This window comes from Electrona antarctica, assembly GCF_951216825.1.
Source record: "Electrona antarctica genome assembly, chromosome: 14".
NCBI classification, from domain to species: Eukaryota; Metazoa; Chordata; class Actinopteri; order Myctophiformes; family Myctophidae; genus Electrona; species Electrona antarctica.
In genome coordinates, this window is record NC_136795.1 from 20772505 (window position 1) to 20799927 (window position 27423).

A 27423-nucleotide genomic window follows, 5' to 3' on the forward strand; every position below is an offset into this window, starting at 1 on the left:
GTTCTCTCCCCGAACCGTTCCGTCAGGATCTGTATTTCTGAACATTATTATCCTGTCTGCCGTTTTCAGAGTTCGACCCCTGCATAGGAAGAAGCAAGGAAAGCACACAGTGCAGGAAAAAAAAAAATAGTAGTACATATTGGCACTATCGGTAGAAGTAACACTAACAGACAATAGTAGGGAAACCGACAGGTATGTTTGACTCTGAAGAAGACCAAAAGCCAAAAGTCAGTAGCACCTCTGCAAAACAATAAAAAATGTGCAGACCAGTTAAGTGCGGGGCTCAACGTCATGTGCGGAAGTCCGGGCTTCTCTTCCGATCACTCGTGCCAGTGAGTTATATAATGGTACCTCCGGCAGTCTTCCGGGTGCTTCAAAACGCCACTGAGCAACTTCCATTGAAATGAATAGCTTGGGGGCGGGGCTGTAGTTCCTCCTTTTATACCTCTATGGAGCCACCGCTGAGCAGCTTTTATCGTACTTTCACTACTTAATGCGCAGCGAAATTTGGGCAGACGCTCGTAGAGGTTTATGCATTTACCATTCCGTTTCAATCCAAAGTCGAATTTTGCCACAAACTACACAGGTACGTATAAGTCCCAATGTTCTGGGCATCTTTGTAGAGTTAGTGTTAGTAAAAGTCAGGTAAAAGAGTAACGTGAGCAGATGAACACAAGTCACTTTCACATTCAGAGCTGACTGTTTACACCACAGCCATGTTGGCTCCACCTACAGGAAATCCCTTGGCTGCGAGCAGGGCATCCGTCTGTGTATCTGTCTATAAAGAACATTTAATATGGCCAGGTCAATCAAAGTGCTGTACGGTTAAAACAAAAACAATGCAACATAAACAGACATTAGCATAAGATACCAATAGACACAAACAACACATTTGCACCAGTAAAGGAGAACAGGCCCATGGCTGTTCGCTGAAACAATGAGCCAGCGACAATGGGAGACAGAAAACACAAAAAACTGTACAACAACAGATCCTGACATGCTCCACATCACGTTGTGTTCCTCTGTGTAGGGATGGGAATTATCCATTCATTCATTCATTGATAATTGATACGTTTTGAAAACCATATCGATTGATTAACCAGTTAGTTGATGAGTGGCGTTTTTGTTAAAAAAAAATCTGAGAATCTTAAATTCCCTCAATGTCTAACATAAAAATCTACATTTTGATGATATACAGAAATAACTTTTGATTAATTATTAACTGTTAAGTTTAATTGATTAATTTCTTAACGGTGATTAATCGATTAACGATTAACTATTAACATCCCTGCCTCTGTGCTCTTTCACGTACAGCACTAGGCGCATTTCGTGAGACGTGTGAATGAAGCTTCATTCACACTTAATAATTCATGCTCGCCCTTTAGTGCAAGACATAGTCTTATCCACTTTAAAGGACCAATTCACCCATTTTCAACCAATTAGTAATTGGTCTTCATTAATGTTCATTATAAGATGGCAACGTTTCCGTCTACTTGGTCTGTCTCTCAGATAACCACTCAGGGTGGGTTCCCCCCATCTTGGTCTGTCTCTCAGATAACCACTCAGCTATCAGGTCACCCAGGGTGGGTTCCCCCCATCTTCTCAAACACTCAATCAATGGCTTATACCAGTAGTTCACACTTTTTAATTTCAAGGACCCTCACTTTAGTATGCATTAGATTAGGCCATGGACATAACTCTGAGGGTGAATAAATTGAACCAAATAAGGGTCAATTTGATTACTATCCTTTTGGCCAGATGGCTTATTTTACAAGACTGGAAGTTAGTTACTCCACCTTTAACAACTTAAACGCATTGCGATGCGCTGTGTGCTTGTCGTAGGGCTATTTTGAGCTAAACCTTTCCCCACAATAACAGCAAACCAAAACGATTGTTGCTTGAGAGCAACAATATACTTGTAACGTGACCTGTGCAATATGCTGTGCCATTAGAGGATACAATATATACCAAGACAGCATATCCAGTACACTTCCGTTATCGCTCATACTGCGTGTACCTGACATATACCTATATATTCCACAAGGATGAAGACTTGACAAAGTTTTGTTGAAGGATGATCATCAAAACAGGGCCTAACAGTCTGGCTTGCTAGACCAGAGCTGTCAAGTCCTCCCTCTCCCTGCTCCAACAGGGCAATGGACCCCCGGGGCCCAACCTCCCTGAGCCGGTGTCGTCTTTGACACCTCTTCATACCCAGAGAAGCTCTCCCTAAATTGTGTTAACGATAAACAGACTATACTACAGTAGCTGACAGTACAATACATAATAAAGCTGGCAGGTTAAGTTAAGAACATCCATGTATGGTATGTACTTAAGACAGATTCCGCTGACAGTGTAGCAGGAGACGTAGCAGTCCATGGGGGAAGTCAGCTATTAGATTGACAGCTGCAGTCGAGTTGGAATTAGGCTAGCACATTGGTGTGGAAAGTTGCTGACTGGACATTCAATAAGATCGAGTGGAAGGCATATATTTAGCAATATAAATTTACTTTACTTTTATTCTTAGAAATACTTTTTGGATTTTATATCGTTGTTGTCAGCCGAAACCTTGTTCATAAATGAATGCCCTATTTCATCATCACACAAAAGTAGACAAAATAAATAGCAGATACAAGCTTGTAAAGCTGCAATTTGTGATATTTCTTTCCTTTGTGTAAGTGAGTCGAGTAAGTCGTTAGGTGTGTGTGGGGGATTTATAAATATTGAACCAATGAAAAGTATCATCAAGACCTTTGTGACTAAATATTAACTATGCTGGATCCATCAGCAGGTTCTTCTTTCAATTTCCTGAAAAGTAAGTACGTTTTTGACATAGGTGGTTTCTGACAGCAACGCACCTAATCAAGTTCCTTGCATGTGAACATGGTGATTGTGATTGAACAGCGGATAAAATATGTACAACATCAGCATGCTGGAGATGCTGCCCTTTGTCGCAGGTGTGTCATTAAGTGCTCTCCTCCGTGGTGAAATGCCACGCCGGTTGCCGCATATTTAGGAGCAATCTTTCATGCTGCTCTGGGTCTCGTTGAAGAGGTCGCGCGACGGATTCGGTCTTTTCCAGCTGAGAAGGTAATTGTTATCCCCCGGTGATGAGGAGGAAGCTCACCCAGTCTCTCGTCTTCTCAAGGTTAGGCTACAGCAGAGATTACAATATTTTTTTTATTTTTATTTCAAAGACCCCCAGTTTGACATGCATAAGGCCACGGACAATTATTCTTTTTATCTGTGGAACCCCAATCTGTAAAATCATTAGGGTTTATTTAACTGATTTATTCCAGTAAGAGTCCATTTGTACACTCTCAGAGTTAGAGACCCATAAGGGTCCTTTGGCCCTGGATGTCGTATCCATCTCTTGATGCCGAGCGCCATCCAAGGAGGCATTGGGTCCCATTTTTATTGTCTTTGGTACGACTTGGCCAGGGATTGAACCCAGACCTTCCAATCACAGACTATGATGTATCCCAAGGTCATCGGGATTTCGGGTCTCTCGAACATCATACCCCTCACTCAGGCGACCCTCAATCAGTCCCACTAGGCCCTAGTGACTAGGGCAAAACCAGGTCCACACAATCTGTTGGAACTACTCCAGAACAACTCTGCCAGGCACTCTAACAACAACTAAACTATTTTTTTATTTTATATCTTATTTCTCTAGTCTGAGAACCATTGAACAATTCAATTAAATAATGTTTTTCGGTCATAATTTGTCTGGAATCAGATTTAGTTTCAAACAAAATGGTGAGAAAATCGTATTGCGAACCCAAGATCGTGAATCACAAGCCGTGAGCTGAGTGGATTGTTACATCCCTAGTAGCTACTGTTGACTCGTACCTCATTTACAAGCGTGTGCCTGGTGATCTGTTCAAATCAGCAGAGACAGTTTGCAAGCCAAGGCAAATGCTGGGGAGTGGATTACACACACAAATGTCATTTTACTGTAATCCGACAGCTGTAAACTAGGCTATTGCTTTCATTTCATATTAATGTTTGAGAATATGTGTGAAAGGAAGCTGATTTTGCATATCGTCGCTGACGGACAGAAACCTTGTTTCTCCATATTTCTGCTTTTTTACATTGCGTGAGATTGTAGATCGGCTATTTTCACTATTTCATTAAAAATATATATAAAACATTTTGGACATAGGTTTCCACTAGGGATGGGAAAAGTCAAAAATCGACTTGATTGTCGACTCATGCTCATCTCGACTCAGAAAATAGAAGTACAAAAAAAAATTGTAATGACTTCAAAAACGTTATAAACGTTACTATAATGTTAAAAAAATTATCAAATGTATTCCAAATGTTAAAGGGAACTGTACGAGTCTGTATCTCTGTGCACACTGCATGTCTCTCGTCGGTGTCTATTTATAACTGTTTGGCGTTATTATGGATCCACCGCACTACTGGCCAATCCACCGTGATTGGCCAGTAGTGAGCTGCTTGCGCATAGATTGCACAAAGTTGACGGCCAAGATGATTCGAGAAATGCCATCAGCTCACGGAAGCCTTTCCCCTCGATCATCTTGGCTGCAATACTGCGCACACTATGCGCATTTTTTGCAATGGCAGATTTGTCTGCCTACGCGAGGCTAGTGAATCCTACTGTTGTAGCGTACTGCTTAAACAACGGTTCTGTGTTTAATAAACACAATCATGTTTACAAAATTAAGTATTTTTCATTTTGGCTTTGATGCAAATTCTAAACATGATGGGTGCAGCTGCAGAACTTGTGGTGCTGAATGCAGTCAATGCAGTGTTGTGCTCTCCTGTCAAGTGTCAACTGATGCGCAGCCAAAAAAAAGGAGAACAATCTATTGACATATCGGTAAATGGCCGCGACACGTTGACTCGCCAAATACTGAGTCGTTCACATCCCTAGTTTCTACCCGACAATGACAATATGTTCATGGCAATGGTTGGCAACTACTATAGAAAGATGTCATGCCTATCCAGATGTCATGCCTATCCATGGTGCTGAAAGCTCTGTACACAGACTGGAACTAGCGTCTCTATCCATGGTGCTGAAAGCTCTGTACACAGCTATACTGGAACTAGTGACTATCCATGGTGCTGAAAGCTCTACACAGACTGGAACTAATGTCTCTATCCGTGGTGCTGAAAGCTCTGTAGGAGATTAGATAGACAGCTAGCCTGCATGCCCCAGCCTGTGTGATTTCTGGTCTAGAGGGGCGGGTGCTCGCAAGTACAAGGTGGTGGATCCTATTGGTTCACCAATCTGAGTGTACGCCGCCGCCTTTCACGAAGGTTACCATTGTCATAGTGCATAATGATGTAACCAACACCACCACAGCTAAATCGCATTACAATGGGAGTGCTAGATGTACTGGGTGCGCACATTGGCTCAGTCTGGGCATTCCTAAATCTAACGTACCCATTATTAATCTGATTAGCTGCACTGTTTACTAGCCTGTCATAATTTTGATCTGTGGTAGTTTTAACATGAACTTGAAAACTATAAAAGCAGCCTAGGGTTTTATGGCCCTTCAAAGTGGTTAAACACAATGGGTCATTATGAGGATACATCCAGCCAGGTCATTATGAGGATACATCCAGCCTCTCCACAGACATACGGTTTCATATACAGTAAAGACTCCATCATAAATATCCCAAGGAATAGTGGGAGAACATTCTGTCCACTGGGCAAAGTGGATTTTGTGTGTAGAATTTTAAGCAGCCAATGGATCTATAACAGACTGACGAAATTAGATTTTGGAAGTGGCCCTTGTAACTTTGACATAGCAGAGGAGGAACGCTGCAGCTATTGTGACATTGAAGCAACTCACATTCATGGAGAGGATTTGGATGGAAATGTCGATTAGATTTTTTTCTTTTCTTCTTTCTTTTGTATTAGATTAGATTTTGTATTACCCCAGAGCAGAAAGCACACTTCACAGGAGATGATGCAATGTGGGGGAGCCAGGATGACAATCACTGGCATACCATTCTGGGATTGTCTTAATATGATTTGTGATCAGAGACACGTAGCATATTTGATATGAAAATACCTTTTCAGGTTGCTATTATAATTGTAGGGAAAGATGACGTTCATCCACTTCAAAACGCACGCACGCACGCGCACGCACGCACACGCACGCACACGCACACGCACACGCACACACACACACACACACACACACACAAATGAAATAAACTTTATTATAAATTCTGCTTGGTCTCCTAATGATGGATAACAACCTGATTGTCTCTCAACATGCTAATCTAAATCTATACATCCCTCGATGTTAATAGTTAATCAGAAAATCTGATAGAATGCGTAATCTTATTGCACATGTTGTACATGTGCAAAATGATGACGCTGTTGGGTGGTTCATTGTGAAATGTTCTCAACTAGCGTCTTAATCAGTGTCTCTAAAATGCCATAAGCCTAAGTGTCCCCGAAATACAGTGTGAACCTGCTGATTTATTACTGTAAGTAAAATTTTTAAAAAACGTCACTGCAGTAAGCTATAAACACTTATTGAATAGAAACAAATACATATTTGCTATGCTGTGTTATTTTGAGCCTATTGATATGAAACTGGACTTACTGAAACTATAGTAGTAAAAAATAGATCTTCTCAGGAGGCACTCTTTCACTCCATGTCTTATTTCTAATATTGTATCCTTTAAAAGGTGGGTTAGCATTCATTCATATCGTGTCGGAAAAAAACACGGTAAAGACGTTATTGGCGACCAGGGAGTTAAGAAAAATAAGTTAAAAGCGTTCCTGGCGGTGTATGAGTTAAACAATTACATGCATATCAAAACAAAGCGGGAATACAATCCACACTGAGTGGCTCACACCTGAGCCATCCTCCGGTTGTATTGGGAGTATTGTGTGTTTGTGCATGCGCGCGCGCACTGACCACATGGTGTTTCATCAGAACTGACATTGTCCTTTCCGCAGGGTCTCAAGCCCATGGACTTCAACGGCCTAGCGGACCCCTACGTCAAACTGCATCTCCTGCCTGGAGCCTGCAAGGTGAGACAGTGTGTCACTGCTGTTGTATCGGACTGACCTACCAGTGAGGAGCCACCACCGGGAGAGCGTAGACTAGAGCCTTCGTCCTCCCACGCAACACTCCCTGCTGACAGGCACTGCCCCAGCCCATAGGATTACGTCCAGTGACAAGTATCGCCCTCCCCACCCCCCAACACGGACCAATTGACCTTATGCACACCGCTGCCATCTTGCCAGCAATGTGGTAACTAGGTGCAATTTCCCATTGACAGCCCATTTGTCCAAATAGAAAAGTCTGATTGTATTAAACGATGAAGGAAGTCGCTCATAACATGACGGTGGATTTTTATGAAACAAACACTTTGCAGATAGAAAGAGGATAATTCAAGCTTTTTGTAAAGCTGCAATGTTGGTGAGTTTGATGTTGTTTATATGGCTATAAATTATGTTTCTGTTAAAATGTGTTTCAGGCCAACAAATTGAAAACGAGGACAATCCGCAACTCCCTGAATCCAGTGTGGAACGAAATGCTCACCTATGTTGGAACCACAGACGAAGACATGCACAGGAAGACACTCAGGTGCGTGCGTGCGTGTTAAAACTAAGTGCATTTGTCATTTTGGACTAAGCAATCATCAGTCCAGGTGATACACATATTCATGTCTGATGCAAAAGTTCTAATGTGGTTTCATTCATTTCATTTACTGGTTAATTCATTGCAGGTTAACAGAGCTGTACACTTAGTTTGTGACTTGCAGTCTCCAGCGCAATGCACATTCAGAGTGAGAACGAACATACTGAATACCATCAGAAAACATTGTGCATGCTTTTCTATTATTATTGTCTCCGACGGGGCAAAGGCATGGCTGCGACTATGTTTTGCACCCTGATGAGGTGTAATTATAAAATGAAAGCCACCCTCCCGGTTACATGTTTTCCTTTTCTCAGGATCTATGACAAATAATGCATGCTTTCATCTCTGCCCTCAAAGAGTTTGTGTACTTGATGTGACTTGCCCCAACAGTGATATGACAACAGGGAATGCTAATAATGTTAATCAACACGCTAGTCAGGGAACTAAGGTGTCAACAGCGGAACTCGGAAAAGTGCCTGGTGTTAAAGAGAAAAATAACACCAAAGTTTTTATTTATTTATTTATTTTATGTTTTTTTGTGGCTTTCGCCTTTATTTTATATTTTTTTATGGAGGGACTGACAGTAGGCTGACAGGAAATGGGGAGAGAGATGGGTGGAAGACATGCAGTAAAGGCTGTCGGGATCGGGAGTCGAACCCGCGGCACACTGCCAGACTGGATTACCAGCCAAGGTGCCAAAGTTAAAAAAGTCACAAGCTCTCCTAGCTCTCCCCCCTCGGTTCCCTGTATCTGACCATAACAAACAATGATCTGCATGGATTGAATGGCTCTCTAAAAGCCACTGTGGTGGAGATGCAAATAACTGGGGGACATTAGTGTACAATATCATGCGGTGTGCTTAAAAAGCATTGTTTGCCATCTTGATATGCTAAAAGTTGCCCGCTAAAAGAATCAGATTACATTTCGCCCCTTCTGGCCCTTCGTAATGGCAAATTTATTTTCAGAAATATAGCAGATATACAAGCTCACAGCACGTTACGGACGCAACACGTCTTGAGCTTGTACATCGGCTATTTCCGGTGCCCGACACCGTCGCCCGGTGAAGTGTAAATCAGGCTTAATGATGAAACGACTTTCCTTCTTTTGAAACTTCTGACAGCTGCAAATCGATGCAGGAAACCAGACAGCCATATCTGTAGCCAAGAGCAGTTGAAAAAATTAAAAATAAACAAACGCTATGCCTAATTACATAGAAAGTAAAGCTTATTATCCACAGTGCCGGAGGGGGGGGGGGGGGGGGCACACTTATGGAACTCAACAAAAAGAAGTCGGCAAAGATTTGCCAAAGTCATTACGTATGCATTAAAATGAGAGTCGAGCAGACGGAACTCTGTGCACGCTTTGTGTGTATCCGTGCAATTTGCACAGTTTCATTAGCTTGTGTCTCACCTGCACAAGGCTTGGCAGACAATGTTTCTGTGAAAATACCTTTCATCGCCCCTTGTCGCCCATGAGCTGCTGGCAGGCTATTTAGCATTAATAATCCCTTCCGTTTGTAATATCCTCTTCACTTCTCAGACCAGGAGGGCCTCTTCAGAACCTCTCCCATTGCGCCCGACGCGACAGACTGGAAACAGAGATGCACTCGGCCTCAGCCTCAGATCATCCGTGATAAATTACCTTTGTGGCGCCTCTGACAATAATGATCCCTTTCTGCAACAGAGAACTATTTCCCAAGTTTCGCCACCGACTCAGGCCTTTCTCTGGTGTGAGGGGGGAGAAAAGGCATTTAGTGATTTATCTACAGTATGAGGCAGCGTGCCCATGTGTGTGATTGTATTAGTTAACACACACACACATTGTATTGGCGTGCGTGCAGCTGTTAGGCAGACAGACCATTCCCCTACCGTGACTCCGTGAATGAGCTGTGTCTGTGTGTACTGTGTACTTGTATTATTGTTCTTATTACTATTCTTATGAAATGCCTGCACAACTATCAGTAGAATAGCAGAAACAGACATTGTGTGGGCAGTTTTCCTGGTCTTCACAAGAGAAATGTTCTCTTGTAGGGGCAGGACATTTTAATAAAATCACCCATTTAATTAATGGGTGATTTTATGGTTAAAAAGTTTTCAAATGTATAAATCAGTTGAAAATAGCAGATCTACAAGCTTGCCATGTGTCACGAATCTGCGACGCATTGTGACTGTGAGCTTGTAGTGGCCAAAATGTATATAGGGCTGAAGTGGTTAATGTACGTTTTGTAATAATAATCAAAATCTAAAGAGTAACTAGTAACAAAAAAATTCAAATAACTGTAGTGGAGATAAAGTATTGGAAATACAGTACTCAATTAAAGTACAATTACTTCAAAATTGTACTTCAGTACAGTAGTTAAGTACATGTACTTAGTTACTTTCAACCACTGCTTAGTTGCACACAGATACCGTTTACAGAAACCTACTTATTCCATTTCTTCCCCCTCTATTTCCCATTCCAAGTGCATTTGTCTTATATACAGTAACGACAGCTCCGCTGTATTCCAAAGCCCCCTCAGGTACATTATATATTTAAACTATTTTCAGCAATGGTATAAAAAAGAATTTGGTGGGTAGATCTTGTTGAGCAGGTCATTTTGAAAGTAGCTCTCATGTGTGGGCGCCCCTGCTGTATACAGTAGTGCATCGGTATGTGTGGGAGCCTCTTTCACTGGCATAGAGTGACAGGGTTTAACTAAGTAGGGTTCTGCCCTTTATTGCCTCAGACGGTCTATCAATTTCACTCTGGTCCATAAATAATAGATACAGTATGAGTTGTATAGCAGCAGGCGTACCATGGTCAGCCACCTCTACGCTATGGTATGGCAGTGGTTCTCAACCTCCTCTACGCTATGGTATGGCAGTGGTTCTCAACCACCTCTACGCTATGGTATGGCAGTGGTTCTCAACCTTTTCAAGCCCTGACCCCCAAAATAATTGCGTTGCGAGGTGTTGTGAACTTATAGATCAGCTATTTTCACAATGGTTGGCTTTTTCTTATATTTTAAACTTTGACCAATGTTTACCAGTTTTTATAGTATAGTTTGTTGATTACTTTTGATGCAGCAATGGTATTTTTGATTTTTATTTGGTTTGTTTAAAAAGGTCTTAAAAGTCCTTAACTTATCAATTTACTGCCAAAATCATGTGGGGACCCATATGGGGGTCCCGACCCACAGGTAGCAGATATACTATAACCAGGGGGGCACACAACAGGTGCGCCAGTGTGCATGCTTGTTTCCTGCGCGGTAGATCAAAGGCATGAGACAGCTATGTAGAGAAATCTGACAGGCATTCAAAAGGAACTCAAATGTGATGTTAATGTCCTGTAAGTAGACTTAGACATAAAACTGGTGTTGACTAATCATTACATGTGGCTCTTATTTTGAAGAGGAAGTCAGTGCACAGGAAGTCCGTTTCAGTTGTAAACAAGCTACTATGACACTTTACAATATTTACAATATGAAAACCATGCATCTTAAACAACACTGGGATTACTTAAACATGGAACCTGCAGCAGTAGGTGAGTAATTACTTTTATCTGTGTTGGACGTTTGTTGTGGTTTCAGTGGTTGAGCTGCTAGCAAACGTCCTCCTGCTGCTTAACGACTAGCCTACAAATACACTGTCGTGAGCATCTTTATCTTTTGCATCTGCCCGTGTGAGCAGCATAACATTGTGGCAGAGTAGAAACGTCCGTATCCCGACCTCCACCCACCCCCCACCCCACCCCACCCGCCGTGCACACCAACTTGCATGTACAGGTGCTCCTTTGAGAACTAGCCCAAAATATTTATGTACAGCCCTAACTAACTATAACCTTTTTGAACAATCTTGAAAGTGTCTTAGTGTCTTGAAAAAGGTTTGAGAACTAGCCTACTAGAAGGCATTTCTAGAATCAGCCAGCCTCATTTATATATAAATATACACGTTTCGCCGAGAGCTCGAAACGCGACAAGCTCGACAAGCTCACAGCGGTTGCTGGTCTTTGGGTGGTTAAAGTCAAATTCCTCGGTTTCGCTCATTCCTTCAAACTTTTGTACATCATTTTATATTCCCAGAACATGCCATCTAAAGTGAAATAACCTCTGTTTCATTCGTTTGCTTCAGTCTTGTATCATGTATTATTCCTGTCGTTTAACTTCCCCCACACCCTCCCATTCGATCGTGACTCATGCATTCCCTAGTTGATCAACTAAATATTCCTGTTCTTATCTCCAGCTGCATGCCATGCATCCCCAATGCGCTGCACAGGAAGCCTTAGTTTTCATTAGTGTAGTTTGCTGTAGGCTATTGTTTAACCAGTTTTTTGTTAACCTTTTTGTTCATTGAGTTTAATGGACGTTTCATCAAGAACAGAACTTTCTAGCATAAACCCATGAATTACAAGTGTGCAAATGGCTTCCCACATGAAAGAAGAACAAATACATGAAGAATTCAAGACGGAATCCATCTCCCAGCTATAGCCTGGCTCCAGCCCTGAATCGCTAGCCACGCCCATTAAAGAAATATGTTCTGGCGATTCAGGTCTGGAGACTCTCCCTACGACCACGTCAGTCTCGATCGAAAATCCGATCGTAGCAGCTGATTGGCCATCAGCCCTGTCACTCAACAACGTCAGACAACAAACATGGCTGCCCCCACTGCGGTAACTCACGACCGTATCAATCTGGCTATTAAATCGACGTATGATAAATAGTTTCTTTACAGACACGAGAGGTTTTATAAACATCATCATCCGACATATTTTACCGCTTTTGTTTACATACTAGTAGCGCTCGTTGGCTGTGTTTGTTTGGTTAGCAAACGGGTTAGCCATAGCCACATGATTGACAACAACGTCATCTTTTCCTACTATTCTGATTGGTTGGTATGAACCAATCACCAAAGACTGCCGCTTTGACGACACCCATCCCATAAACTGCTGCCGTGGGGAGGGCTTTCAGTCTGAATAATGAAGTGAAACAAAATGAAAATTCAGTGTCAGGCTATCTCCCAGCGGATTCCTTGTGGCAGTGCAACCACACTTGCAATTTATCTTTGTTCCTGCCCTACCCTCCCTCAAACTTCAGTTTATATGCATTCACTGTACTGTGTTTGACTCTCTCTCTCTCTCCCTGGTAGGTTGTCAGTATGTGATGAGGATAAGTTGACTCATAATGAGTTCATCGGGGAATCCCGGGTTGCACTGAAGCGCTTAAAGCCAGACCAGACAAAATACTTCCGCACCTGCCTGGAGCACCCGCCACCGGTACACACACACACACACACACACACACACACACACACACACACACACACACACACACACACACACACACACACACACACACACACACACACACACACACACACACACACACACACACACACACACACACACACACACACACACACACACACACACACACACACACACACACACACACACACACACACACACACACACACACACACACACACACACACACTCAAACACACACACTCTTGTTTTGTGTGCGAATCCGACGGGCTTTGAACATCACACAAAACGTCACAACAGAGTTGACTCGCTCCCCCCGCTGCTCTCTTACCCTCCTCTCTTCATGTCTCTCGCTCTTCCAGCTCCCGTCCCCAACGGCCACAGGCGTAGCCCTGCGAGGAATATCATGCTACTTACGAGAGGTATGACACACACGGTGGTGGAGAGTAACTAAGTGCATTTACTTTAATATAAGTGCTGTACATAAGAACGTTGTTGTAGTATTTGTCCTTTGAGTATTTCCAGTTTCCAATACTTATTCTTCTACTTCACTACATCTCAGATCTAAATATTGTACTTGTACGTTAACCACGTCAGCTCTATACACATTTTGTATATTTGAAAATAGCCGATCTTGAAAATAGCAGATCTACAACACATTGTGAGCTTGTAGATCTGCTATGTATAGGCCCCGCCCGTCGCACTTTTCAAATCCGGAAGGAGTAAAAAGGGAGTATGCGTTGGGTGAGCAACTCCATACAAGTGAATGGGAGGGGATTTCCGGTGCCGTCTCTCTATGGTCTATACTTGACCCTGTCTTTTTTTACCCCCCTTGACATTGAGTCTCTTCACCGAACAGCCACAAAGAATCAGAATCGACGTTATTGTCACATCAGAAAGTGGGTCACATGCAGCGCATCACGAGGCTGAGCCTGTAGATCGGCTTATTTTCGCAGAACATTCACATATTTTGAGACATGCACGGAATAGGGCACGCCGTAGGGTTTGTGTGGTTATTACTGCCAATGTAAACCATAGAAACAGATGTATGTAGGAGTCTGGTAAATGCTTCCGTTTGTTTGTATATTTTCAACTTTTTTGGAGTGGGCGGACGATAGGGTAGAGTCAGTGTATATTATTAACACTCGCTCATTGAAATTAGACACCTGAAGCTGTTGGTTTCATAACGTCGCTGTCGGGTGGAAACCGCGTACTGTATGTCCAAAAAACGTTCCTTTTTTATTCAAAAGATTATAATTAATTAAGGTGGCGAAAATAGCCGATCTACGAGCTTGAAGATCTGCCATCTTCGCTACTTTTGTGTGACACTGTATGATGAAGTAGTAGGACATTCATTTACGAGGGAAAAAATATATATAATGTCGAAATGTGGAGATACGAGGTTTCCGCCTGACAGCATCCGTGTAGGCGAACTCTTCAGTGTGAATGCAGAGAGTCTGTTTTAAAGGAAAGGAGAGAGAGCAGGAGAAACACCCACAGCAGGTTAGGTACACCTACAGAATATCAGTAGCAGTAAAAATGAATGATGGTATTTGGCTTGCAATAATTTGGTGCAGAGTGAACAGAAGTACAGTTGCAACTCAGCTATTCTGTCCTACAAAGCCAAAATGCCATAACTACGGGGAAGAATACATTGGATAATAATGGGTCCAAATGTGTTTCAACTGGTCAGCCAAATGTGATATCAGCAAATAAGTGATATTACACTATTATGTTCTTGAGGTAATTGTTTATCCGCCAAAATCAAGAAGGCTAATTTCACCTTTTGGATGTACACAAATAAGTCAGTGTGTCCAAAAACGCAGTTACTGCACTTTGTATTCTACACAGTAGAGGGTTTAGAGAGGTTAAACAGTCTTCTTTCAAATATCACTCAGAACATCGAGTGTCTTTTCTTCTACGTCTGCATTTAGGTGAAGGACATTGATATGGAAGCTTTGCGATAAGATCTCGACACCCTGGGGGATTTTCTTCTTTTTTTGGGTCGATGGTATCAAAAGTACCGTTGGGGAGACAGAGGGGCTTTTATGTACAGTATAAAGGAAGACCAGGGCGAATTGGCAGCACCTGAAAGTAACAATCCCTGATGAGTGACAGCTGTGTGGAACACAGAGAGAGAAAGGGGGGCTCGTCAGCGTTTAGATTGAGTGACAGATGGCGAGGAGACGGCTCTGTCTTTGTGGTGGCTTTACCTGAGTCAAAGTCACTTTGACTTAAGGAGTCAAAGTGACACGCGTCCCTCTGGAGGTGGGATGGGGGGAACGGCGGATATCCAGACCAGAAGGGGATGAAAGAGTCTGTAAAATAGCTTTAAAAAGTAAAGTACAAGGACAGCTGAGCTAGCCATATCAAGCATTCTTATTCTGGGCATGTCATCATTGACAAACTGTCTGGGAAAGTAGCAGTGGTAGCCAATAGTGCAAGCTCACAGCATGTTGCATCACAAGGGTTGAAGGTGCATTAATTAAGGCATATTTCCTCGACAGTGAGCTATGCCATTTTTTAAATCAATGAAATCATTATGTTTGGTGTCAAATTATTGGTGTATTTATTAAGTAGGCATGTAATAAGCCGGGTAATCAACAGTGAGCCATTCTTTATTGAGAAATCAACCCTTTCAGGGTGATTCAAGGGGCTTGATTGGGCGTTTATTTAGGGCAGTGGTTCTCTAACTTTTTTTTAAGTCAGAGGACCCCCATAACTCTGAGAGTGTACAGTAATAACTGTCTCGCAGTTTTAAGACCAAATCGTAGAATTTGGAAATGGAAAGTATTATTATTACTGCATTTCCCTCTGTGTTATGCCTGATAGCATTCAATTAGATGCAAGTTTTTAACATGTCAAAGTTGTCAAAGGATCATGTCTTAAGAATCCACAAGCAGCCACAAGGGTCCATTCTTAGTTTAGTTCCTTATTCACTTGTGTTGTGACGACTTCTACATAAATTAAAATACACAAAGTAAATTTTATAAATAGTGCAAGTGAAATGTTTAAGCAATAGCGTATATAGACTCAGGGGGGTCCCTGCTGGGGGCTTTACAGTATTACGAGGGGAGACAATGAGTTTCATCCGGGCATTCGAGCTCTAGTGTCGCACTGGCATCAAACACGCAAAATAATTAATCGATTGTTTCATCTTTTGCCGGCCTCTTGCATACTTGTCAGTCACACAGTAACACTGTTGTGTGCTGCGGACTCCACTGGTATGATGCACGTTCTCGTTTGGACAGTGGGCAGTGCGCTGAAAATAGCAGACCTGCAAGCTCAATATACACTCCAAAGCCGTGCTACTCTTTTGCTGAGTTGGCGGCGCCCGGGACGGAACCTATGACCTTGTGGTCAAAAAGCGAGTGCTCTACTGACTGCGAGCTACCCAGACTTATTAAAAAAGAAAGGAGGACAGAAAGACACAAAGAACGAACCAACAAACATGTAAGCAGCATCTGTAGTATGAACTATTGCAGTTTCACAATTTCTCTAGCATGGGTAGACGGGTGACAATGTTAGGTGGGTCCACACCAGGCTCGAATGAGCCACACCAAAAAGCCCTTGAGTAATGCTCAGAACGGCATTTTTCCCCCAAATTGATATTGATGATTTGTAACAAAACCTATGACAATGGAAACTGAAATAGCCTTGAAACCCACTTAAACCCTTTATACTTTGCTGAACAGGGTCTCTCAGGGCTCTGTAGTTGAACCCCTCACCCTTTCCCCCTCTACACCATATCTCTTCGTCAAAAATAGCTGATCTGCAAGCTCACACCACGTCGATGGTGAGCTTGTAGGTCAGCTATTTTGGCACATGACTTCCATGTGGTTAAAGATAGGGTGCTTTTTTGTGTCTATGAGGTGACAGTACTTCATTAAACCCCCTGGTGTGGTTGTTATGTGCAATGATGTCCTCCATTTGTATTTGTATTTGTTAGGGTTTCTTCCTGGAGGCTGAAACCTTGAGAGTGAATAGTGTGTTGTTGCCTCGCTGTCCACTGTAACTATGGGATTCGGTACCGCATCAAGATCATAAGATCCTTGAATTGAACATTGTTAAAAATATAAAGGCAGTCACCGTAACCTACAGATGTTTGTTGGTCCGACGGTGAAAAATGATGATTGATGGGTTATAACCGTGTAAACCAGGTTGTTTTTGTCAGCATGTACTGAACTAACATGGAAGCTCGTTCGTTATTGTGAGCACGTCTCTGCATGTTAAATTCAAGGCGGGCTGGCATAAAACACCTTTTCAAAACATTGTTTGAACACTTTCATTCATTTTTCCAGACTGTTGGAACTACAGGCATAATTATGCAGGCTACAGCAACTGCCTTTAACATTTTCATAGCTGTAGGATGTTCAACAGAAAAATAATTGGACATTTGCGCCACCAGACCTTGCCGAGTGCTGACTCTGGTCCCACTTGGGTCACGCTCTTTCAAGTTTTGGCATCAGAGTTAGTTTTTGAATAGCCCAATACACACAACATTTATTAGCTATTGACAAGAAGTACTCCTAGGTGAAAATAAGTGTAGTTGTGATGAAATGGTGACCTTTCTGTACACTTTTTTTTAATCTTCCTCCTAGGAAGGGGGGGGGGGGGGGGGGGTGGTCATGGCACCCCACATTTAATAGACTTCAAGGTCACAAAACATAGAATGTAAGGTTATTTCTCCCCATGCAGCTCAAATGGCTCAGGCCATCTTGAGGCATTAAGGCCTTGGAATTGTTCCCTTGGTGGCATTTATCCTCCTGGCTTTGTGACAGTCCCAGCAGCCACACTGAGCTTGTGACAAATTATGGCTTTGGTCAGATTAAGTGAAAATAGGTGAGATTCTTAACCTGATACTTTTGGAAACATTATGACCCTCAGTCCACCACATTTCAAAGACATTTACTGTACTTTTGACTCCACTACATTTCTAGGAAGGAATACATTATGAATTGCAGTAACCACTAAACCGGCTATTGTTCAAATAGCCGATCTTATGAACGTAGATCGGTTACTTTAAGCATTTTTTATTTTGTTGTAGTTGAAAATGTCTACCTTTCAATACAGCAATGCATAGACATTAAAAAAAGACTACGTACTTGAATTTGTATTTCTGAATAGAAGCATTTTTTAAAGCATGTACTTTTGAAAGTATTTTTAAAAGCAGGTATTCTAGTGCTTTAACTTGAATACCACATTTACTGAGCAGGTTTCTCTTGTAATGGGAGCAGCTTTACCTTGTAAACATTTGGCCAGGAGTATCTATAGGCTACTACTACCAGTAAGACGCCTGAGAGAGAGGTCGCTGCACTAATAACTGCACTAATAACTTTGGGGCGGGCCCGTCTAGAGTTTAAATGGACAGGTATCAGTCAAAAGAGAGACATCGAAGAGGAAGGATGGATGGGGAAGGATCAACTTATGGAATGTCAGAACAGGTCAGCTCCATATATGGAGATCTAAGGGTTTTAGGTTTGAGGTCAGATGTAAAGTTGCTGGCAAATATTGATGACATCAGGGATCTCCATATATGGTCATGCCTGGGGGTGACTGACTGACAGGAAATGCACGATTTTCTAGTAAATGCGACCTGCAGTCGCAACAAGTACAGTAACAGCTGTTATGTTTTATTGTTACGGTTTATACGAGGGTGGACAGCAGGCCACCCTCGCACAGCAGGCCGCCTCGCGGTGTCAGTCACACAAACCCATAAACTATAAATATGACAAATGAGGGTCCCAGGGTCACCGTAAAATGGGATTTAAATAATTAATTAGCGCTCCCCAAAAGGCCACCTCCTCTGTTGGAGGACAATCAGCCAGGTGCTCGAGCAGCGGTGCTCAATGGCGTCTGTACGCACGCTTGACTCTAAAGCACTCGTCTGGTAGCTGAAGACTCTTCATATAGTTGCTGTTGGGCAGAAACCTTGTATCTCCATATCGTAACTTTGAGTTTTTCGTAAATTAGCACCCTACTTGATCATTCTACAGTATTTAATTTGAATCCTGAAAAGTGACAGTTCTGGACATATGAGGGTTTCCACCTGACAGACCATAATGACGCATTCATAAAAGCCCGATTCTAAAACGTTGATGTCCTCGCAAGTATACTGTGTAGTAATACGATGTGTGTGTGCATGCGCCCGGGCGTGCACGTTCACTGATTGAACGATGGCCATCTGGGGCTTAATTATGTCAAATCTGAATATGAAAGAAGCCAAGCGGAGGGTGCTTCAGACAGCCATTTGCATTTCTGGACGGCCTAACCCCCGAACCCCGCGGGCGAGGATGTGTATTCTTGCTCATTATCGGGGGCAACAAGGCAGCACTGTGAGTTTCCGCAGACAGTAGGATTACGTTCTGCTGGCAGCAAACTCTTCCCCGCCGCTTTATTTATGCATATGGGCCGAGTGCCGACACATGACAAGCAAAATTGGTTTGTGGGCGGTTAGATAAGGCTTCGTATTGGCTCTGGGGTTCATCTCAGAGCAGCAAAGGAAAGCAAATAAACAAAAGAGAAAAAGGCTGTTAGTGAAGAATCTCATCTTCGCCTCATCCATCTTGCTAGAAGAGTGTGGAAGGGAACTTCTAAAACTGATAAAAGCTGTCAATTCATTGTTGTGCCAAACTCAAGATGTGAAACTCCTGGCACCAATGGACTGAGTTTTCCTCGTCAATAATCAGTCAATGCTTCTTGTTAAAGTAGCATTCAGTGATTTGGGTGATTTGGAAAAAACCTTGGTCCGCCCCGGTCAACGGCCAACAGCACGCACACTAGGGGCTCCATTTTTGTCTCATCTTTCTAAAGCCACTAATTGGGGTTTTAGGAGTGGGGAAAGGGTGTTCCCCAACTAAAGTTGGTATTATGGTTACCTGTCTAAATCCCTTAAACACCTCCGTTACCCGTTATATTATGCATAGGTGTGGTTTGGGCGTTGCAATAATTAAATCAGATTTAACCAATCACCAGTCTTGGCTTTCAGAGATCCCTTTAATAGATCCCTTAACCGTCGCCCGTTAGTGCTAAATTGCTTCATAGCTGCAGCCGCTGCCGCTGAAAGAAGATAGCGGGTGATGCTGGACGAAAATACCATTAAGGGACAGCGAAAGCTCCTATATTCGTAATGTTCGGGCAGCGGCTGAATTGCGGGCCGCGCTGCGGGTAAAGGATGCGACAAAATTGGAGCCCTAGAGCTCTTCACCGGGTTCCCCGACTCCGAAAATACCCGAGTTGACCCGAGCCCCGCTCGGGCCGGAGTCGTGTTTTAACGTAATTAAGCTGACCTAGGATCAGGTTAGTGTTGCAGCGACACTAACGGCTGTGTTACGTGTGATGATTATGCTGATTTAGGATCAGCATTGTGTGGTAAGACCAGCATTGTGTGGTAAGACTTACCACACAATTCAAGCCCCGTCCTGCATGGTTTTGCCTTGCGCTGATTTGAATGAAAACACCGGTGTGCAATTATACTTTATATCACGATCACGGATCCCGACAACAGTGTTGACCTCAACGAGGTGAAAGCAAACTAGCAAAGCTCAAATCAAATTATTATAAGAAGGATTCAAGCAACCATGACAACTCTCCTATGTATCCCATTCCCCACACGTGGATAAAGAAGAGAGCCAAGCAGGAGCTGTTTATAAGTGCATTGAGTGTCACGCCTTGTTAATATTCCATTCAGCCAATTAAGACCGGTAGGCTACATGCATCTTCTTCTGCTAAAACTGATGATTGTGTGTAAAAAATAAATGATACGTTTGGTTAATTTTAAATGCACGCACGCTGAAGAGACGAGAAGAGACAAGACTCTTTTTTTCTCTCTCTCTCTCTCTCTCTCTCTCTCTCTCTCTCTCTCTCACCCTCTACTGCAGCGCGCAGTCTCTCTCTGTCTGTCTGTGTCTCTCTCTCTTTCACGCTTTAATCATAAAATGGTAATTGGTCAATACGTTATAGTCCACATTTATGTCTGCCTGGCTGGGTCGGGTCTCTCGGAATGTCGGAAATAATCGGATCTCGGTCGGACTCGGCGCCGCAATTTGAAAGAAATCTCGGAACGGGTCGGAATCGGACGAAATTGTCACGGATCCATTCAGGTTTGGTTTAACTATTTGAAAATATTTTCGGAACGGGTCGGAATCGGTAACATGTCACAGATTAATTTCGGATTTCGGAACCATTTTTTTGGACCCATGAAGAGCTCTAACGCACACCAAGGTCTGCCACCGCTCGATCGTGATTGGCGGAAGGCTACTCTCTTTCCTGATTGGATAGAGAGTAGGGGTTAACTGTGGACAGGGAGGAACTCCTTATATGGTCATTGGTCAGCACACTCTATAGTAGGGAGGATTATCATAACAAAACAAAAAAAGAAGAGATATTTGAATTAAGTGAAATCACTGAATATACCTTAAAACTAAAGAAGTTTAAAAGTATACCACAATGGACAAAGTTCTCTTGAATATCGACTAGGAGGCCGCTGCTCTTCTTTTAAAGCAGAAAATACACACAGTGGGCCTGGGCCGTGGCTCAGCGGTCCAGGCACCTTGGCTGGTAATCCAGTCTGGCAGTGTGCCACGGGTTCGACTCCCGATCGGCCTTTACTGCATGTCACCCCCCCATCTTTCTCCCCATTTCCTATCATCCTACTATCTGTCCCTCCATAAAACAAATATTAAAAAATAAAGGTAAAAGCCACAAAAAAAGAAAATACACACAGTGTACAGACAGTGTGTGCTATATCAGTCTTATATCCACTGTTGATAGTCATTACATATCTATCAGCTGGATAAAGCTGATAGATGATAAAAGCGGCCATGTCTTTCCGGCACCCCAGAGCTCCTATTTTGAAGGCATCCCGGCACCGATTGTGTTAAGATTGTGGTGGCCCACTGGATATCGTCTCTGTCGGGTGGAAACCTCATATGTCCAAAATGCTTACTTTTCAAGATTCAAATTCAAAGTATGGGCGTTTACGGGAAAACAGTTTAAAAACGGCGATAAGAGGTTTCTGCTCGGACAGCAACTGTAGGCTCCTTACTGCCATGTGTGCCACGGTGTGTGTCATCTGTGTGGCATGACACAACAGTTGCACTTACTGTACACTTACTGGATATTAGTCTAGCTCTAGCCCTTCTCAGTGTTAGGATTTTTTCCAAGGGGCAGTTACAAAAAGATTCAAACAGACTATTGGTTAGACCTACAACCAATCAGAGCAGCAAACTTGTCTCTTTCAATGTACGTCACAGGTGATAAGCCCGCTCTATATTTGCATACTGGGCCCTGGTTGGTTATACCCTGGTTCCAGACTATAATCTGGTTGGTTCCTTGCTACTGCGGAGGGACGGAATCCTCCCACAATTGAGCAATGCCAGACAATTTTCTGGCTACGCGAGGCTAGATGTAAGCATAAGTGAAACACATGCTGGGCATTTTTGCCTGACGCACCTCCGACGGTGCCATGGTGCTGGCTGCTGGGTCATCAGTCAGGAGCCACCCTTTAGCATGTTTCGCTCCTTTTATCCCAGAACATCTCTGGGTGGTGGAGCAGCAACATGGACGTCTCCCTGCCGGCCCCTGCAGCCAGCTGAAGGATCCTTGTTGTACCCACAATCTGTCCCTTTGTTTTATTCCTTCAGTATTTGTGGAATGAGTCCCTGCACGTCCATCTCTCAGAGTCAAGCGTGGGCCTGACAGCATACCACATCATATCAGGGTGATGGAATAGCAGCAGGAATGGTTTTAAATATAAAAAGACATGCAGTTTAGGACCTACAGTACATGGTTTTTACCCCGACCTCATCAATATAAATGGATACTGCACGCGCACGCATGCACGCACGCACGCACGCAGAGACGTAGTGCATTTATAGTTAGATTAGTGCATAAAGAATTACAATATTTGTAAAAATTACAATATTTGTCAGATACTCAAAATATAGCACGGTAATAAAGTAGGCTAAATGCACGTGGTTACCGTCTACAGTTACGGGTGACGTTTGCAGCCTCTCAGACTCAGCACGAATGAGCATGAATCGATGCAGCTTCTTTAGTTTGGTCTAATGAATGATTTGATTCCATGGCCGACATGAAATAATTACCTCCCAGTCTAATTGGAAGGTCAGAGAATAATGTCAAAATTACAGCCTCCAATTCATGGAGGAATAACATTTAGTTAATGGCTGCTTCCAATGCTGTTGGAGTTGCTCCAAGGCTGATGTACATAATACAGATTCATACAAACAATTACTGTAGAGCCAATGAACATTTCGGAACATGATTCTATAGGGCTTTCATGATTCTGAACCCATTCCAAGCATTTGTTTTGCACACACTGTTTTTCGTGCAAAACTAATGCTTGGAATGGATTCAGAATCATGAAAACCCCCTAGTTTGACACATCACATGTTACTTAAAGTATAATGAAATTTAGAACATTTCTCCTATATAGAGTGTATGCATAAAGTGAATGGCAGATCGAGTGACAAAGTGAATTTAATGTTGTTTAAAGTCATTTAATGCAATCAAATAGGACTTTTTTGTTTGGATGTATGGGCTGTCAAGGCCAGAAATTAGTTTTTTGCCACTCAGTAGGCATTCCCGCATAACTTCCGGGTATGATGATGATGTCACGCGCATACCCTCTATTGGTTGTTAATGGTACCCCAACTTTCAGCAGCGTGTGTGTGTGTGTGTGTGTGTGTGTGTGTCTCACAGTCAAGTGATTCATTTCAGTAACACAAAGTGGTGCAGTTGATTCCCCTGCAGTCCCATTGTGTCCTGACTAGGGCTGACCTCGATTAGTTGAATAGTCGACTAATCGATCAGAACGGGTCTCAGTCGACTGACAACCTCTCAGTCGATGTTCACCAAAAAAAAAAAAAACAGTCGGGACGATTTTTTTTCTTTTGGGCCGGGTGGAAAACCCCTCCTCCGTTATAATGTATGCTCCCAGTCCCCGCACCGCAGCATCGGGGAACACTCTGGCAGCCAGAGTAAAGGCTGGGAGGGACCGAGCCGAGGGAGGCTACTGTAGTGTACTGTAGCCTACATGTTGTTTATGCTCCGGAGTCCAGACCCATGCAGTTTAATAATATACAGTCACAACAGAATGCACACTGCTGTCTCGTGTCTCATCACAATCCCAATGCGCCACCCGTGAAGTCGGGGGGAAAATAAAAAACAGGCTGCTAGTGTTAGTGTAGGGTCGGGGATCGTTAGCTACTGATTCAACTTCATCTCCGCCTGTAATCTAGGTTATTTTTTTATTGACAACGTGAACGAACCCCGACACCAGCGCTGCAAAAATAGACAGATCTACAAGCTCTCAACGCGTAGCGAACGGCGCTGCAAAAACAGGCAGGACGCGATGCCTTGAGAGCTTGTGGAGGCAAGAGTTCTCCGGGGAGGAGGAGAAGTTACCAGGGCAGGCTACATGTTGCTGCGGCTAACAACACTGTCACCAGCCAGTGGTTGTGATGTTAGCGTGGCTTGCAGCTGCTTGTCCGTTCCAACTTCACTTCATCTCCACCTGTAACTTATTTTTTATTTTGTTACCCTGGCTGCGCTGCGCTGCAAAAATAGACGGATCTACAAGCTCTCAACGCGTAGCGAACGGCGCTGCAAAAACAGACGATGGGCGATTGAAAACAATTGGCATATCGCCCAACCTTAATGCAAATGTGTTGTTTTTTTGGGGGGGGGGTGGGGGGGGGGTGCAGGGGGGTGTTCAGTCGACTATCAGTCGACTAACAGCAAATTTATTCATATTAATTTCGACTATACAAATCCTTAGTCGGGGACAGCCCTAGTCCTGACATTTCATAATCCCCCACTTGGCGCTTCATCCTGTTTCATGTGATATCTCGTTGTTGTCTGAACTCAGCAGTATAGGTATGCTGTTTTCGTTTAGCCTGGTGTGAGTTCATTTAGCCACCCACCAGCGCAATACAGTACAATTATTATAATTGAGCTGTGGTTAGGCAGAAAACAAACAAGAGCCAGATAAAAGGAAGGTAGAGAGAGGAGAGACAGAGAGAGAGAGAGAGAGAGAGAGAGAGAGAGAGATGCCTAAACTATGCTTAGAAGTACAACACAAATAAGCAATTCACAAGGTTTGGAGAGATTGAAAGAGAGAGACAGAAAGAGAGAGAAGGACACAATCACTCAGGCTCCAGACAATTGGCGGTTGCCAGGGGACGGATGGTAAACTTATTTAGAGATTCATCCTCACGTAATACTTGGTAACACACCTGCTGCTGAGTTAGGAAATGAAAAAGACCCAGTTCAGTCTGTTTGTTGTCTTGACAGGCAGTCTGCAGTTGAACCATAAAGTGAATATCCTGTTGTAAAACCTGGGAATACTTGAGAATGCAGCTGCATATTATCATCACCTTCTTTTAGCGCTATCATTTATTGAAATTATTAGGATCTAATTCACGCCAGCATTTTTAAAATTTGAGCTCTTATTTTGAAAAGCCGCCATTTCCGCTTCACTAGCAGTAGTCCTAAGTTAGGAAGTTACACGGAGCTGGGCCGGCCTTGTTTACAATGTGAATCCAGACCAGAGCTCCAGATCGTCAGATCTGTGCCGTCAAAGAAACGCTGTTTTGACCAAAATGCCATCTGGGACAAGGAATAGGAGATACAGGCGATTGAAAGAAATGGATAGAATGGATTATTATGGCGACGACAAACTAAGATGGGCGATCCAGTGCTGTGCTAACAACACAGCTATAGCTAACCGGCTAACGTGAGTAGCATTTTGGCTCGAGCAATCGAACGCGCTATAAAAGCGCAATTGCCGAAGGCCGTTGGCAATGGCGTTAAGCGTCAGTATCAAAATTAGGATTCAATTGACTTTAATCATCGGCAATGGCGCGGAGGGTGTTAACCTGAATAGTGACATGCCCACTTTGGTTCCCACTTCAGGGCAAGAAGTATTTTTTGGTTCCAGTTCCAAACCAACTTTTAGGGATCTGAACCAATTCATTTGGTTCAAAATTAGGCAGGATAAAAATACAGAACTGGTTCAACCCGGTGGAAAAATACAGAACTGGTTCAACCCTGGTGGAAAAGGGGCCAGAGAGTCCAAATGGACCGTTATGGCTCTGTACAAATGGAACCAAGTGAACTCTTAAGGGTTAATTTGGTTCCATTTGTACACTCTCTAAATTAACACTGCATCTACACATTTCTGTGACGATTGGAGTCCCAGAGATACAAAATAAATAAAAGGTATGAAAAGGGGGTCTGTGGCCTAATGAAGATTGAGATTCACAGCTTTAGACCAATGCACCATCTTGATCCATATATTGCTAGGGCACTCGGTGTCTTCATTGTTCATCATCTCAGTTTCAGTAGGGCTTTAGTTGCCGTCAGAGCGGGTAAGCCGAGTTGAGTGGGAATCAGCAGGCATCCATCCCCTGCTGCTCCACTCGCCTTGCTCACCGCAACATCGTATGTTGCTGCAATCATTTGATCTCAGAGGCCAATTGATGCACAATGCTCTCTTTTGACACAACCGTGAGTAGTAGCAGTGGAACCACATGGGGCGGGGGAGGGGTGGTCTTTGAGAACCACTGCTCTATATAACCGCATTTTCTTATCTCACAAGGATTAAAGTCTCAACTGTATCTAGAACTGTATCGAAATATCGATTTTAATTTAAAAAAAATCAAAGTATATTGATATGTAAACAGCAAATATTGTATTTTGACTTTGTATCATATAGTTTTACAATAGAAATAATCAGTATTGAATCATTTTGTACAGTTTGCATTTTAAGAAAAAATAAAAAGATGGGTTTGATTACTTTTCCATTCCGGTCTATCGTTAATGTGTGTAAACATACATTACCCACTTCAGCCCTATATACTGTACATGTCTGCCATTTGAAAATAGCAGATCTACAAGCTCGCAATGCGTCGCAAAGCGACACATTTAACAAGCTAGATTGTAGATCTGCTATTTTCAAAAGATTTCTATAAATATTTTACATTTGAAAACGTGTACATGTACTGTTGGAGGGACTGTTTCTTCAGTCTATAGGAGGGAAACCTGTCTGAGAGATTGGGTAAAAAAAATAAACAGCAGTGTTGTACATGGATAGTTATGTCTCAGACTTCAAAGGGATGTATTAGAGCAAAGAACAAACATGGGTTGAGTTTTGTTCATACAATCATTTATATGAGAAATACATCTTTAACTAGAAAAAGTGCCCTTCTGGGCACAGGTCTCCACCAGGTGACCTGTGTGTGTGTGTGTGTGTGTGTGTGTGTGTGTGTGTGTGTGTGTGTGTGTGTGTGTGTGTGTGTGTGTGTGTGTGTGTGTGTGTGTGTGTGTGTGTGTGTGTGTGTGTGTGTGTGTGTCGCGGCTTGGCCTGTTGTAGCGCCACCATGAGGCTGATTTGAAAACGGTCAAGTGGCATTTCTTCCAAAGCCTAGTGGGAATATGCATGCACAGTTTCACCACAATCGGACGCTGCGTTGAGTAGTTGTGGCGATTTGTACAAAACGGGTACAAAGCGGGCTACTCCTGA

General features: G+C 43.0%; 1 protein-coding gene across 1 annotated transcript in view; it reads left to right on the top strand.

Moving 5' to 3' along the window:
- doc2a (double C2-like domains, alpha) overlaps positions 1–27423 on the top strand; it is a gene marked incomplete at both ends in the record, with an annotated part of 67070 nt that overhangs the window by 13621 nt on the left and 26026 nt on the right. Inside the window, 4 exons of the mRNA XM_079519720.1 lie at positions 6950–7024; positions 7474–7583; positions 12761–12887; positions 13241–13300. Coding sequence (XP_079375846.1) covers positions 6950–7024; positions 7474–7583; positions 12761–12887; positions 13241–13300 — 372 coding nt within the window. The remainder of the gene's footprint in view (positions 1–6949; positions 7025–7473; positions 7584–12760; positions 12888–13240; positions 13301–27423) is intronic.